General features: G+C 33.8%; 1 protein-coding gene across 3 annotated transcripts in view; it reads right to left on the bottom strand.

The window, feature by feature from the left end:
• Nucleotides 1–16,194, bottom strand: part of FSTL5 (follistatin like 5) — a 789,672-nt gene that overhangs the window by 360,837 nt on the left and 412,641 nt on the right. For all 3 annotated transcript variants that reach the window (XM_058720999.1, XM_058721001.1, XM_058721000.1), the window contains exon 5: nt 3,355–3,551. In XM_058720999.1, the coding sequence (XP_058576982.1) occupies nt 3,355–3,551 (197 nt within the window). The remainder of the gene's footprint in view (nt 1–3,354; nt 3,552–16,194) is intronic.

Genomic DNA, 16,194 nt, shown 5'->3' with positions numbered 1-16,194 from the left:
GTTGTTTTTTTCATAGTTGATTATTTACAGATGAGAAACTGACATTTTCACAACACACTAGGTGGGAATGACTTATGTAGTATGGGATGTATTCAGAAGGAAGCCAGTAAATCTCCCAAATCTTTCCTTGCTTGTACCTCATGGATGGCCAAGAAAGAAATGGGTTTCTGAAGACGACTTTCAGATGAATGGAAGGGGACTTTTCAGACATAAAGTGAGTCCAAATCAAAGGTAACAGAGAAAACACAACTAAATTTGGTAGCAGATAAACTTCATTATGAGTTGAGTTGTATCTTCTCAACAGATATTTTAAAGACCTAATCTTGAGGACCTCAGAACATAACATTTTGTGTTTTTTGGAAATAGGGTTGTTGAAGAGATAACTAGATAACTGAAAATGAGGTGATGCTGGAGTAGGGTGGCCCCTTATCCAATATGACTGGTGTCCTTCAAGCAAAGGCAATGTGTTGTGAAGACAGGCACACCAAGTATGGTATATGACTGCAGAGGCAGATATTGTTTGTTTGTTTATTTATTTTGAGAGAGAGAGAGAGAAAGAGAAAGAGAGAGAGAGAGAGAGAGAGAGAGAAAATGAATAGGGAAGGAGCAGAGAGAGAGAGAATCCCAAGGAGGCTCTGTGTTGACAGCGGGATCTCATGAACTATAAGATCATGACCTGAGCCAAAATAAAGGGTGGGCTGCTTAACCCACTGAGCCACCCAAGCACCCTGAGGCTGAATGATGTTATCTACAAGCCAAGGAATGCCAAAGAATGCCTAGCACTACCTGAAGCTGAAAAAGACAAGCAAAGATCCTCCCCCAGTTACTTCAGAGGGAGCATGGCTTAGCCAACTCCTTGGTTTTAGACTTTGAGCCCCTAGAACTGAAGGACAGGTTGATATAGCCACCCACATTCTGTTATTTTGTAATGGCTGCCTAGGAAACAAATACTAACTTGAATGTAGCATAAACTTGAAATAGGTATAAAGTGCTGTGACTGCCATTTTCTAGTGAGTAGCAGTTTTCCATTTGGATTTAGATGTAGGTACTATGATAATAACTGGATTTTGTCAGATCATGTTTTGTACCCAACCAGTGGTTACAATGATGTAGATACATTAATAAAAACTAATAAATACATGTAAAATATGTAATATATAATAATATATAATACACAAAATAAAAGCAAAAGCAAAACCACAATGTATTCCAATATGTCAGGCCCATATAGACCAAGGTGACATGACTGAATTATATTTTCATTTTAATTAACTAGTCACTTCTTATCATTACTATAAATATAAAATTCTAAAGAGTTTCATTCTTGAAAAATAAATCATGAGGTAAATGATAACATAGGTATCTTAATTAAAAATTTTCTGATTTTACTCTAAAATTCCAGAGTTCAATTCTTTAAATCCCAATGCCTGGATTTAGTAACTTCTCAATAAATGCAGGCTAAATTAAAGAAGATAAGGAAAATGATATATATTTTAATTAACTGGAATGGCAAGAACTGTAATTAATTTACTTAGAAAGTCACTTTGATATAAAGTCTTGAAACTAAGTTACACTATTCCAAAGTTTAGAAATCCTTGTATAATCGAACCAATATCCCACAATGTCAGATTCTTTATATAGACCATAAAATTAACCATAAGAGATGAATGGCATGGTGTTATGGAGATAAACTACTGGATTTTTTTAAAACTATATTAACTGCCAAGCACTGCAGCAAAATCCACCTTAATAAACACTATAAGGATTATTAAGAATTCAGAAAACTTCTTCAGTGCTATAACCATTTTCCTAGATTGGTCACCCTAGATTGGCTTTTTTTCTCCATTACTCCTAAAACTTGTATACGTTTTTGGAGAAAACTTATGTCTCTTATTTCACATTTCTATACTACCTACAACTAGTTTAGTTTCTAAAATCTGGGTATTATAATTTCCTTCAAACTGTTCTGTCTCCATGATACACACAAAAAAGTATTTGTATTTTTTTCCAAATGGTTCACATAAAGACCTTTTGTTTATTCAAATATTCTCTTTAGTAACAAATTTCTTATCACATATTTCATTTGGTGACAATTTTCAAATAAGTGAAATTTAACAATGTGGACTTTTTTTTTTTTTTTTAATTTTTTTTTCAACGTTTTTTATTTATTTTTGGGACAGAGAGAGACAGAGCATGAACAGGGGAGGTGCAGAGAGAGGGAGACACAGAATCGGAAACAGGCTCCAGGCTCCGAGCCATCGGCCCAGAGCCTGACGCGGGGCTCGAACTCACGGACCGCGAGATCGTGACCTGGCTGAAGTCGGACGCTTAACCGACTGCGCCACCCAGGCGCCCCTAACAATGTGGACTTAATACTAGACCTAGATTAACTATATCCTAATTGATCTTTGATTATTGGAAAAATAAAATAGGTCAGAAATTTAATACCTTCTTAAATGATGTATTTACATCATGTTATAGATGTGCTCAATTGCTGGTGAATAGTTTCCTTGAATATTGGATACACAAGTTTTTACTGAGTGATAGAAAATTAAACATTATAAAAGGCTTCAGAACATATCTGAAGATATCTTACAAATTTTGTAAGATAAAGAATTGATGATTCCTTAAGGTATTTAAGGTACAGAAACCTATCAAAAGTAGCTATCTTATTTTGAACTCTAAAATATCATATAAATGTTATTTGAAATTAATATTGTTGTTAGAGTAGTGTTAGAAGAAAAACAACACCAAGACCCAAAAACCAAACCATTTTGGTCCTAAAACAGTCCTAAAATGGCATAATTTAGGCCAAATCCTCAAACTGAGGTTTAATACGTGATCTAATGGCAGTTCAACCTTCCCCAGAAATGTAGTCTTAACGGGTCGGTCAGGAATTTTTCAATCAGCCCCAGTGGGTCTACCACTTGGTCCTTTTCCATCCCACAAAAGATGATGAGGTAATCGACATAACAGCCCTAGCCTTTCCAGCTAAGGGAAAGCAGTCTTGCCGGGAAAAATCTTTCTCTTTTGCTAATAATTTTTTTGCCCCACTCTCCTGCAAAAACTTTCCATTTGTACAACTTCCCAAGTGCCTCTCTATTTGCTAGATGGGATGCTGCCCAGTTCATGAATTGGACAGTAAAGTCAATTAGATTTTTAAAATTGACTCAGTTGAATCAAATCTTTGTTATTTAACAGCAGTCAAATTTTACTCTTAAAAATATGTTTTGTCCACACTTTCAATAATACAAATTAAATACATTTTATTAATATAGAATAAATTCACACAGATATAAATATATTGTACATGTGATTTTTAAATAAGCTTGTTAATTTAATCATTAATCATACCTGAGTTAGTTCATTAATATCTACAAGTCCGTTACTGTCGGCATCAAAATATTTAAACATTTGATCCACCAACAACTTCTTCCAAGGCAGGTCATCACCGTTAGGGTTTTCATTTTCTTGTGTAATATATTTTTGATTTTGTAAATCTAAAAGCATGCTTTTCATCTTGTTGTATTCAGTGGTCTTGCAGTTATTTCCTGTAACAGAAGAACTAAGTTATTTTCAAAGCAATATTATTGAAAAAGAATCATTTATTGTTTTAATGTTAAGAAATTGATATCTTATAAATAATATACTTGGTACATAATTTTTATCTTCCAACTTGTACAAGGTTAAAATAATAGGATATTTTCATTTGTATCAAATCTAATAAAAACATGTTTATTGTGTGCTTTCTCTAGGATAAAGTAATTGGTTCTATGAGGGGTTTAGAAACACATGATAGCTCCAATTGTTTAAATACATTATCTTAGTTTTTTTAAGTTGTTTTTTTTAATGTCCATTTATTTATTTTTGAGAGAGAGAGTAGGGGCGGTGCAGAGAGAGGGAGACAGAATCTGAAGCAGGCTCTGGGCTGTCAGCACAGAGCCTGCCCAAGAAGGTGCTGGAATCCAGGAATTCTGAGATAATGACCTGAGCATAAGTCAGATGTTTAATGAACTGAGCTACCCAGGTGGCCCCATTATCTTAGTTTTAATCCTCACCATACATTCCTATATAGACAGTTTCATCGGTTTTAACATGAAGTACAGGGAGTTGAAATAACTTGCCCGGCAAAGAGTTAGATTGTGTTGGATTTTTGCACTTGAGCTTATATATATATATATATATATATATATATATATATATATATATCTGGTTTCAAAATAGGATAGCATATATTAACTGGAAGTATGCTTTTTACATTTGAATTTGTTTTGAAGATGTCTGTACGCATGTGTTTACATTTATAAAAATCCTATTCCCAATGATGCTGAGGTCTTATTTGTATTCTTCTAAAAGACTTTAATTATTTTTCTGATATTTGTTTATCTCTCCTTTAGGAGCACAGTGTATTACATGATATGTGTTTGCACCTTATATCTCCAAGTTTTAACTTTGCAAATTTCATCTCCACAAATGAAGTATAAGCCCATTGCACTAACAATGCATCAGAGATTTTCAGTATTTCCCATAAAATAACCAGGACAATACTGGCAACATCAGAATTAGTGAAAATGATTGCTTAGCTTAATGTCTTCAAAAATAACTGCAATTTTCACACAATTGTCTTACAAAGGATTTTTTTTTACACTGGCCCCCATGATGATGTCTTTAAATAGTACAATGGAAGTTAGTATATACTACTGATAGCAAATGTGATATAAAATATAGAAAATACAGTGCCTAATGTAATTTGTAAATGAAAAAAAGTAGGTATTATATTAGCCAAGAATTTTTACAATGTACTTTTAGAGAAAATACTAACTTTATAATTGTTGTCAATATTGACAATTAGGCTTTAACAGAATCTACAATTTTAAAAGATTTCTAAAGATTTTTAAATATATGTCTAAGAAGTATGGAGTTGAAAAACAGGATTTGAAGTCTCATTCTCTTTCAAGACAAGATGGAAAACAATCTCTTCTAGAGAGATGAGAGACTGTCTTATTTTTCAAAGATAGTGAAATAGCTATTGTTGTTCAGCAATTTTAGTGTTTAGCAATCCTGTCAAGAACTTCTTTTTTTACAACAAAACATAAACTTTGTGCTGCAGATTAAGTCAATTTTGCATTATTCCATTCTCAGTATAAAAATAATGCTAAAAATGTTTTCATAATAGCAAAGAAATCACTGACAAAAGAGAGAAGTAATCAGATCTAGAGGGGATAGGTAGCAATTTTGGTGTCCATGAAAGTGACAGAAAAGAAGCCTTCAAACATGTGTGTGCCTGTGATTCTGTGTGTGTGTGCCCACATGCGTATTCAGAGGAAGAGAGAGAAATGTGTGATAAAAGAATGAGAAAAAGGATAATAGACCATTGCAATAGCCCTCCATGGAATTTCTGTATTTGACCTTGGGTTGGTATCTCCTTTGACTGATGCTGAGTAGGGTTGAATTTAGGGGAGCTGATATTGGGCCATAGGCAATGTGGAGACCAGAATGTTGGTGAGAGACAATGGGAATCAGGGCTTAAATGCTGAAAACCTGCTAACTAATATTTAAAATTTGAGGAACAAGGAAACAGTTTGAGTTGTTCATTTTAATTTTGATAAAACTGAGTAATGTGATCATCATCATGATCCTATTAATATTTTCATTTCCCAACTTGTAAATTTCCTTGAAAGTTCAGGTGGCTGCTGGCAATCCAAAGAAAATAAAAATAAAAGCATGGCAGTGAAGGCATTTATGGTCCACAGAAATGTACAAGAAGTAGTTATGCAATTATGTAAAACTTTGTAGAATTTATAGATTTAATAAAATTTCTGTCACAGATTTTTTTAGTAATAAATAGGAACATCTGCTATTAACAATAAATTACATGTAATGAAGATTTCTTACGTGTCAGGAAGTTTATACATTTTAAATTAGTTATTCCTCACAACAGTCCCAGAAGAAAGACAACTATCACCATTTTATAGATGAGGAATTAAGGCACAGAAAAATTAAATAATTGTTCAAAGTTACATAGCTAGAAAGGAGCAGAGTGTTTTTTTTTTATTTAAAAAATTTTAATGTTTATTTTTGAGAGAGAGAGAGAGAGAGAGAGAGAGAGAGAGAGAGGCAGAGAGAGAGGGAGACACAGAATCTGAATCAGGCTCCAGGCTCTGAGCTGTCAGCACAAAGCCCTATGCAGAGCTTAAACTCACAAACTGTGAGATCAGGACCTGAGCCAGAGTCGGCCCCTTAACCCACTGAGCCACCCAGGCAACCCCAGAGTGATTTTTATATACAAGCAATATCCCTTCTATCTTTTATTCTCTGCTTCTCTTATCTTCATAACTGAGTTTTAAGATCAACTTTTACATGTGATTCAGTAAGTTTGTCCAAGGATTATTTATAAAGAGGAAGATAAACATCATAATAAACACTAGGCAAGTAGAGAAAAAAATAACTCACAAAGGAAAAAGAAAAAGGTCTATCTGAGAACTAGCAGGAAAATAAATACTGAAAAGGAAGCTAAAGGGAAAAGAACTCAAGAAAGAGGGTCTGATGAGATGTCAAATGTTTCAGAGTAAAAGTAAGATAGACAATAAAACAGGCCCATCGAATTCCTCAAACTGTAGGTAACTGGTGACTTTAAAGAAGATTTTAGTAAATAAATGGAACATTTTTTAAAAAATCTAGAATCTCCTTTTTTATTATATGTCTTTTTCCCATTGATATTTTTCTATTTTGTTTTAATTTTAGTATGGGTAACATACCTTGTTATATAGTGATTCAACACTTCCATAAATCACCCAGTACTCATCATGACAAGTGCAGTCCATAATCCCCATCACCTGTTTCACCAATCCCCCCACTCACCACCCCTCTGGTAACCATCTGTTGGTTCTCTATTAATAGAAAACAGAGTTAAGAGTCTGTTTCTTGGCTTCCCTCTCTCTTTATCTCTTTTTTCTTTGTTTTGTTTCTTAAATTCCACATATGAATGAAATCACATGGTATGTGTCTTTTTCTGACTTATTTCTCTTAGCATTATACTCTCTAGCTATATCCATGTCATTGCAAATGGCAAGATTTCATTCTTTTTTTTATAGCTGAATAATATTCAATGATATATGTGTGTGTGTGTGTGTATACATATATATATATATATATATATATATATATATATATATATATATGTATATATATTTCTTTATCCATTCAACTATTGATGCTGCTTCTGCAATTTGACTGTTGTAAATTATGCTGCAATAGACATATAGGTTCATATATCCCTTTGAATTAATGTTTTTTTGTAGTTTTGGGGTTAATACCCAGTAGAGCAATTGCTGGATCATAGGGTAGTTCTATTTATAACTTTTTGAGGAATCTCCTTACTTTTTTCCATAGTGGCTGCACAAGTTTGCATTCCCACCAACAGGGCACAAAGGGTTCTTTTTCTCCACATCCTCACCAAACTTGGTTTTCTTGTGTTTTGACTAGCTATTCTGACAGGTACGAGCTGATATCTTACTGTTGTTCTGATTGCATTTCCCTGATGATGAGTGATGTCAAACATCTTTTCATGTGCCTGTTGGCCAACTGCATGTCTTCTTTGGAGGAGTGTCTGTTCATATCTTCTGTCCATTTTAAATTGGATTATTTGCTTTTGGGTGTTGGGTTCTAGAAGTTCTTTATAAAATTTGGATACTAACCCTTTCTCAGACATGTCATTTGCAAATATCTTCAAAATGCAGCAGAATTCTTATTATAATGGGTTAAGGAGCAAAAACAGTGACGATTTGGCATTATTAAATATTTACTACCTTTTTTAGTGAAAGAAAAAGAACTATCATTATTAATGAAACATAATAGATATTTAGAAATAAATATCAATTAATAGATATTTGGAAATCATGGACTCATCCATGAATAACATCAGGCAGGAGGGTAAGAAATTTTTGTTCATCTGCTTTGATAAGATTCCTTTCTCAAAGATTAATCAACAGGCAGTGTTTGATTGGTATAGGTAAGAGAAAGAAATATTTTCCTGGATTTACCTCCTATTCTGGGAGACCAGTAAGAGATCTCCTCTGCATTCCCTTTTTTAGACACTGAGAACAAGACAAATGAGATGCCTATTGGTGGTATCTATTCCATCATCTTTCCCATGAATGCAGCGACACTGAGGTTGTGCTGATTCTTGATTCAGAGTCATTCAAAGGGAAGTTAAAATCCATCTGGCCTTGGGGGGCCGGGAAGGATGCAGAATCTCTGACATTCATATGGCTGCACCTGTGTAGCTAGCTGGCAGTACCTCTCCAAGTCTCTATGGAACCAAAGATAATTACATTTTATACATCCTATAGTACATCCATCTGTTTGAGGACATGGTAAGTGCTAAAAATTATAGATTATATCAATTATCCTTAGTGTTATGTTTTCTAAAGGCTGTTTTTATCTTTTTGAAATTACACTTTTATCCCTCTCCCATCCATCAATAAAAATTACCTATTTCCTTCAACACAAAAACATTCAAACCTAAATATATAAGAATATTACTTTTCTTTTTAACATTTATGGTTAGAATTTGATTATTTTCATTCTAATGTAAGCTAAAATCTTAGATATTCAAAGAATAAAAATTGAATGTTTTTATTTTAGTGTTAATTCTATTCAAGTATTAGAATGTATATTGGAACTATTTTTTCCTCAAACTGTTCAATAATTGTTAATAAAGTCTTTTCACATAATTTATTTATTTATTTTTAAAGTTTATTTATTTATTTATTTATTTTGAAAGAGAGAGAGAGAGAGTTGGGAGGACGGGGCAGAGAGAGGAAGAGGGAGAATTACAAGCAGGTTCTGCACTGTCAGCGTAGGGCCCAATGCAAGGCTCAATCCCACAAACCATGGGGTCATAACCTAAGCCAAAATCAAGACTCAGATGCTTAACCAACTGACCCACCCAGGTGCCCCTCACATATCTTTAGAAAAATATTTCATATTTATAGCATAAGGAATATATCAAAACTTTAGTATATTGATTTATGTGTATATGTGAATCAAATTCAACATGGAAAGCTATTATATTGAAGTTAATTTGTAAGTTGTTAAAGTGTGTTTTTATCATGATTGAATTTATCTTGATTAAAAGTAGTCAAAAGAATTAAAACAAACTTTAATCCTTAACTGGGATATCTATTTAAATGTGAAAAAAGATAAATGTGTAAATTGTTTTATTTTACATGAACTCTATTTAAATGTTCATATTAAAAAGTATATTCTAGGGGTACCTGCGTGGCTCAGGTGGTTAAGTGTCCAACTTTCGACTTTGGCTCAGGTCATGATCTCATGGTTCATGAGTTCAAGCCCCACATTGGGCTCTGAGCTGGCAGTGCAGAGCCTGCTTGGGACTCTCTCTCTCTTCCCCTCCCCTGCTTGTGCTCTCTCTCTCTCAAAATAAATAAATAAACTTAAAAAAAGTATATGATAATTATAAACAAAATTGATGTAAGTTAACTATGTTTCAGATACTATTCTGGGAATTCACTAATACAAACACACATACACACACACAAACACACATACACATTCTTCACAATGTAGGACATTTAAAGAACCATGATTTTCTCCTAGAGGCAAGGATCTTTTTTTTTATGTTTTTTTAAAAATGTTTATTTATTTATTTATTGAGAGAGAGAGACAGACAGAGAGAGAGGATGAGTTGGGGAGGGGCAGAGAGAGATGGAGAGAGAATCCCAAGCAGTCTTCACACTGACAGTGCAGAGCCTAATGTGGGGCTTGATCTTATGAATCATGAGATCATGACCTGAGCCAAAATCAAGGGTTGGACACTCAACTAAGCCACCCAGGTGCCCCTTTTAAGTTTTTATTTAAATTCAAACTAGTTACCGTACAGTATAATATTAGTTTCAGGTGTACAAATAGTGATTCAACACTTCCATGCATCACTCAGTGCTCATCACAGCAATTGCACTCCTTAATCCCCATTACCTATTTTACCCACCCCTATACCCACCTCCATTCTGGTAACCATCAGAGTCTGTTTCTTGGTTTGAAGTAGGGAATAGTTTTTAAAGAATACACTATTTTTGAGACTAGTTTTAGGTTCACAGCAAAAGTGATCAGAAAATAAAATTTTCCATATACCTTTTGGCCCCTACACACACAGACTTCCCCACTATAAATATTCTGCAACAATCAGCGAACATACAGTACATATCACTATCACTAAAAGTCCATTTGAAATCATACAGAATGTAGCCTTCTAAGGTTGACTTCCTTCATTTAGTAATAAGCATTTAATATTACTACATGTCTTTTCATGGCTTGAGAACTCACTTCTTTTTAGCATTGAATAATATTCCATTCTCTGGATATACCAAACTTTATTTATCCATTTACCTACTGAAAGATATCATGGTTGCTTCTAAATTTTGGGAATTATGACTAAAGCTGCTATAAATATCTGTGTTCAAATATATTTGTGTGGCCCTTAGTCTTCAACTCTTGAGTAAATCCCAAAATGCATAATTCCTGGATCAGATGATAACATTATGTTTAGTTTTGTAAGAAACCATTAAACTGTCTCCCAAGTGGCTGTACCATTTTGTATTCCCATCAGCAATGTATGAGAATTCTTGGTGTTACACAGCTTTGCTGGCATTTGGGGGCACAGTGTTCTGGATTTTCACCATCTAATATATATGCAGTGGCACCTCATTATTGTTCTATGGGCAATTTTTTAATGTTAATAAGTATATTTTCCAAGAGATATTGGTTCTTTCACCGTTTTCCTACTCTTTACTCATGCACAATGTAATTTGGCTTAATTTAATTCCTTAAGCATTGTTGAATAGTTAAAAGAATATGATGAAGGATACAATTAATTGAATTGGTATGCTTACTGATTAACTTTGGGAATTAATCTTACTGGAAATAAAAGGAAAGTATTATGAATTAAATACCCATTCTCCAAATGCTTTTCTACTTATATATAACTTTTGTCAATGATATGCCACATGTCATTGACAACTGCCTACAAATCTTTATAAGCAGGATTTGAAACAGGGTTTGACTTTCTAGTTTGGCAAAAGTGATTGTATATTAGAATTTCAATAAAAGTGCTCTAGTAATCAGGTCACTTTGCTCTGTAAACCCTAAGAGAACATTAATTAAAATGCCTTTGAGGGGTCAGGTTAGTCACAGTATGCTCTATTTCCAACTATACTCTTAAAAGATGACACACTTTGGAGTAGGTGCTCATCTTAGCTGTTGCTTACTATCACCACCCTCTCTCATCATCTTCACAAACACAATCACATATTATAAAGATACAGAGAATGCAGCAAAGTGAAAAGCACAATACAACGGTGAAATTGATCACCTAGAATGCTTGGAAACTTAAAAGAAAAATGGACATTTATCTTACCCAAAGTAAATAACACTTGTAATATTAATTATCATAATTGGCCAAATGTGTAATTCTATTGTTTAGGGAATTCAAAAGCCTCTTAAAGCATTGTCTTTGTAGTAAAAACCAAGAAAATATAATATGCTTCATATGAAAAGGCATAGCTCTTTTACAACATATGAAAGTTAATGTTGCTTAACAATTTGTGAACTAAGTTTTCCTGACATAATTTTTTTTCTGGTAATCAATCTACAAATATTTTGCACATCATATGTAAGGCCTACCATCTTTTTAAAAATTTACAATTATTATTAAAATGTGAGTGTATATTGCCTTAAATATATATAACACATTGACCTTACATTTCTTGTTGTGGTAGCCTCCTGTGTTTTATGAAGGTTATTAATTTTCATTCATGTTACCAATACTTATATGACTTTTTGGAGTAAAGATACATAAAGTAAATTGCTTATTTTTTAAAGAATTTCACCAAATCATTTAAAATTAACCAGGTTACAAAAAAGTAAATCTATCCCTGCACAATTGTTTTGTGCCAGCACTGTTCTAAGTATTTTACAGATAACTTCTTTAATCTTTGTAATTACCCTATAAAGTCATATCATATCATTGGAAGTATAATAAGCCCAATAATAGGTTTGACATTTGACATTATGTGAAAGGTTGAGAAACATCTAACCCTAGAATTGGAAGCCCATCACTCAGAAATTAATTCAGAAATTTCCCTTGAGATATACAGAACTCACAAGTTTGCATCTATTTGTCTGTTTAGAAGCTAGAGAAGCTTCAGGTGTAAAATCTCATATGCATACTCAATAAATCTTTTTTTTTCTTTGCTTTTGTCTTCTATATTGAGACACAGAGACCTTTTGGCTAGTGGGGTTTTGAATTTCCACAACGAGCATTAGGCCTACCTAATAATGACATGAATGACTTGCCAAGCCTATCTAAACATCATGATTTTGTAGGCTCACAACTTCAAAAAATGTAACTCAGATGGTGATACAATTACCAGGCAAGCTTGATCAACCACAAAGAAAAACTGCAAACTTCCATATGGGAAACATAGATCAAACAGCCATTAAGCGTTGTACGTGGGTCTGGAACAAATCCAGAAATGTACTCTTATAGGACTATAGAACTCTTCCTTAGGCACTAAGCTTAATGTTAAATTTATCTATAGAAGTTTGAGGTTGAATCAATTTCTTCCTGAAGTTCATCCATGAACCCTGGGTAGTTTGGACAGTTTGGTTTTATAAGTTCCTAGTTATGAACATGAGTATATGTCTTTTTCTGGTCACTGAGTAACTTAGTGAAGAGTTCATACACATCTTGCTTTCTAATAGTTCAGCTACTCTTTGTCTCATTTATCACAAAAAAGTAACGAAGTGATTGTGAAAAACAGGATTTTTCTCTGGGGTTTCTACTTCTTATACATTCTATATAACTTATTTTGCCAAATAAACAAGAGATGATAGTCTTGAATGGGCATCAACCTCTGACTGTGCTTTATCCTATCAACTATAAAAAGAAATATTATTGCAAAAATAAATCTAATTATAATCAACTATAAATATGCACACATTATCATGTATTAAACATCACAACAGCGATGTTCATGGTGTTGATTTTTTTTATAATAGATACTTTCATACAGGTTCAATCTAGAAGTGGGTTAATAAAAATATCAATATATGGGTAGTATCACCTTACTTGATTTTTTTCTTAATACAGTGGTCATGTATACATTTTTTCTTAATACAATGATCATATATAAATATTTTTTTTCTTAATACAATTATCATGTATAAATGTTTATCTGAATAGATGCAATGTGCAAAAATTCATGTGCTTGTGGGAACAAGATCTATGTATCAATTGTCATTATTTCTTTTAAGCACAGTTGGCCTATAGATATTGTTCTATAAATGTGCTATGACATTTCACATATAGATTGGTCATAGCATGGATGTAGCATTAATTACCTCCCCACTGTCACAAACCAACCAAAAAAACAGAAATGATTCTACCAATTTGTGTCTGTCTGTAAAAGAGAATTACTTTGTGTTTTCAAATCAGTCTTGGTTTTAGTAGTTAAATAGTTAAATGGTCCAGAAAGAACTTCTTCAACTAGACATATATCTGTCATTTTATTCTATGTAATGATTCTTTGGAGTATTTCCAAAGTGGACCTTACTTTGTCTTAGATTTTAATAACTTACACATAAAATACTATAGTAAGAACACTTGTGGGATGCCTGAGTGACTCAGTCGGTTAAGTGTCTGACTTTGGCTCAGGTCATGATCTCACGGTCTGTGACTTCAAGTGCTGCATCAGACCTGTACTGACAGCTCAGAGCCTGGAGACTGCTTTGGATTCTGTGTCTCCCTCTCTCTCTGCCCCTCCCCTACTGTCTCTGTCTCTTTCTCTCTCTTCCTTCAAAAATAAAAAAAATAAAACATTAAAATTTTCTTAATAAAGAATATTTGGTTATATATAACCTTTATACAATTCTCACTGTTTTGTTATCTGGAAGATTATAAATTTTAATTGTTCAATTCCTCAGCATTACATATCATAGAAATATGACACTATGACATTTTATTTTAATTCACCCATATTTAGTCATACAAGATAAGAAATAATTATCAACTTAGTCATGAACTTTCTTGTGGGTATATGTCACATTTTTTAAGTTTATTATGTATTTCGAGAGAGAGAGAGAGAGAGAAAGTGCGTGTGCACATGAGCAGGAGAGGGCCAGAGAGAGAGAGGGAGAGAGAATCCCAAACAGGCTCCATGGTGCCAGCACAGAGCCTGACACAGGGCTCAAACTCATAAACTGTGAGATCATGACCTGAGCTGAAATCAAGAGTTAGATATTTAACCGACTGAGCCAGATTCCCCATCACATTTTAATAATAGTTCATCATGAACTTGACGAAAGATACTTAAGAACTAGAAAAGACAGAGGGTAAACTATGTAAGCATTATAAATAGGAAGAGTGGGGCATTTAGTACTGGAAAGTTTCTGCATTAAGTGTAGACTGTGTATCTCATCAGTAAAATTGGGCTTATGAGACAGTGAGCAAATAAATATAGAGGAAATGACAAGTTAATTTTTAAATGTGTATTTATTTTGAGAGAGAGAGAGAGAGCGCACACACCTGTGCACCTGTAGTAGAGGGGCAGAAAGTGAGGGAGAAAGAGAATCCCAAGCAGGCTCTGTACTCTCAGCACAGAGACCAATGCAGGGCTCAATCTTATGAACTGCAAGATCATGACCTGGGATGAAAACAAGAGTCAGTGGTTTAACCAACTGAGCCACCCAGTTGCCCTGATGACTTTATTTTTACATTAGATGAGTTTTAGATAATTTGGGGATATCCTGTTAGAGGTCTCAATGAGGGAAAAGGAAATATAGTTATAGCTCAGAAGCTCATTAGTTCAGAAGGAAAAAAGTGTTTGATAAATTGGATGAATGAGTCATTGGCAAATGCATGGCAGTTGTGCATCACTTCTTGGATTGAGCACTGTTATATATAAGTGATGAATCACTACATTTTGGTTTTGAAAGGAATATTGCACTATATGTTAACTAACTAGAATTTACATAAAACTTGAAGTGATAACAAAAAAAAATAATAAAGGAGGGAATTTGCCGAGTGTGAAACGAAGATGACAATGGTAAAACCATGACCACACACATTTTCAAGGAATATTAAGATACAGATTTCTTTTTTTTTAATTTTTTTAAATGTTTTTATTAATTTTTGAGAGAGAGAGAGAGAGAGAGAGAGAGAGAGAGAGAGAGAGGTCTAGCGCCAGTGGGGAAGAGGCAGAGAGAGAGGCAGACACAGAATCCGAAGCAGGCCCCAGGCTCTGAGCTGTCAGCACAGAACCTGATGCAGGGCTCAAACTCCTGAACCCTGAGATCACAACCTGAGCTGAAGTGGGACGCTTAACCGACTGAGCCACCCAGGTGCCACAAGATACAGATTTCTTATAAAGAGAATGCTGAAGCACTGACTAGTTTGGTGGAAGAAGAAATGAAGATAATTTCATGACACAACTTTATTTACATATTTATAATTTTTTAATGTTTATTTATTTTTTAGTAAAAGGCGAAAGATTTATACGATCTGAAGAGAAACCAGAGTATAATGTTTATTTATTTTTGAGAGAGAGAGAGAGTGAGTGGGGAAGGGGCAGAGAGAGAGGGAGATACACAATCTCTGAGCTATCAGCACAGAGCCTGATGCAGGGCTCAAATTCACAAACCATGTGATCAGGCCCTGAGCTGAAGTCAGGTGCTTAACTGACTGACCCACCCAGATGCCCCTCATCACACAACTTTAGGTGCTAAAGTCTATTTCTTGAAAAAGGAAAAATTGACTAACTGCTGCAAATTACATGGAAGAATATGAGGAAAAGAGATATTCCCTTTCTCTGAAATGCAAAGTTAACTGTGAAATTCAGCTAACATTTTTATTTTCACCCTATGTAAGGATGTGTGTGTGTGTGCATAAAACAAAATCTGTGGTTTTATTAATATGAGTGATAACAGCACTTGTAGAGATATATTCCTTTGATATGGTGTTGACTAATGTTTAGAAAAAGGCTATGGACGGCTTTAATAAAGATATGTTCAAGATAACTTTAACAATGAAAAGTTGCTTTTTCATTAAATTGACCTTTCTCAAGTTACTTTTGCTACAATTTAAAAGCATATGGGTTATGAATATGTTTATATAAG

This window comes from Neofelis nebulosa, chromosome 3 (genome assembly GCF_028018385.1).
Source record: "Neofelis nebulosa isolate mNeoNeb1 chromosome 3, mNeoNeb1.pri, whole genome shotgun sequence".
NCBI lineage: Eukaryota > Metazoa > Chordata > Mammalia > Carnivora > Felidae > Neofelis > Neofelis nebulosa.
Note: the sequence above shows the minus strand (reverse complement) of the source record. Positions and strands in the feature narration are given on the sequence as shown.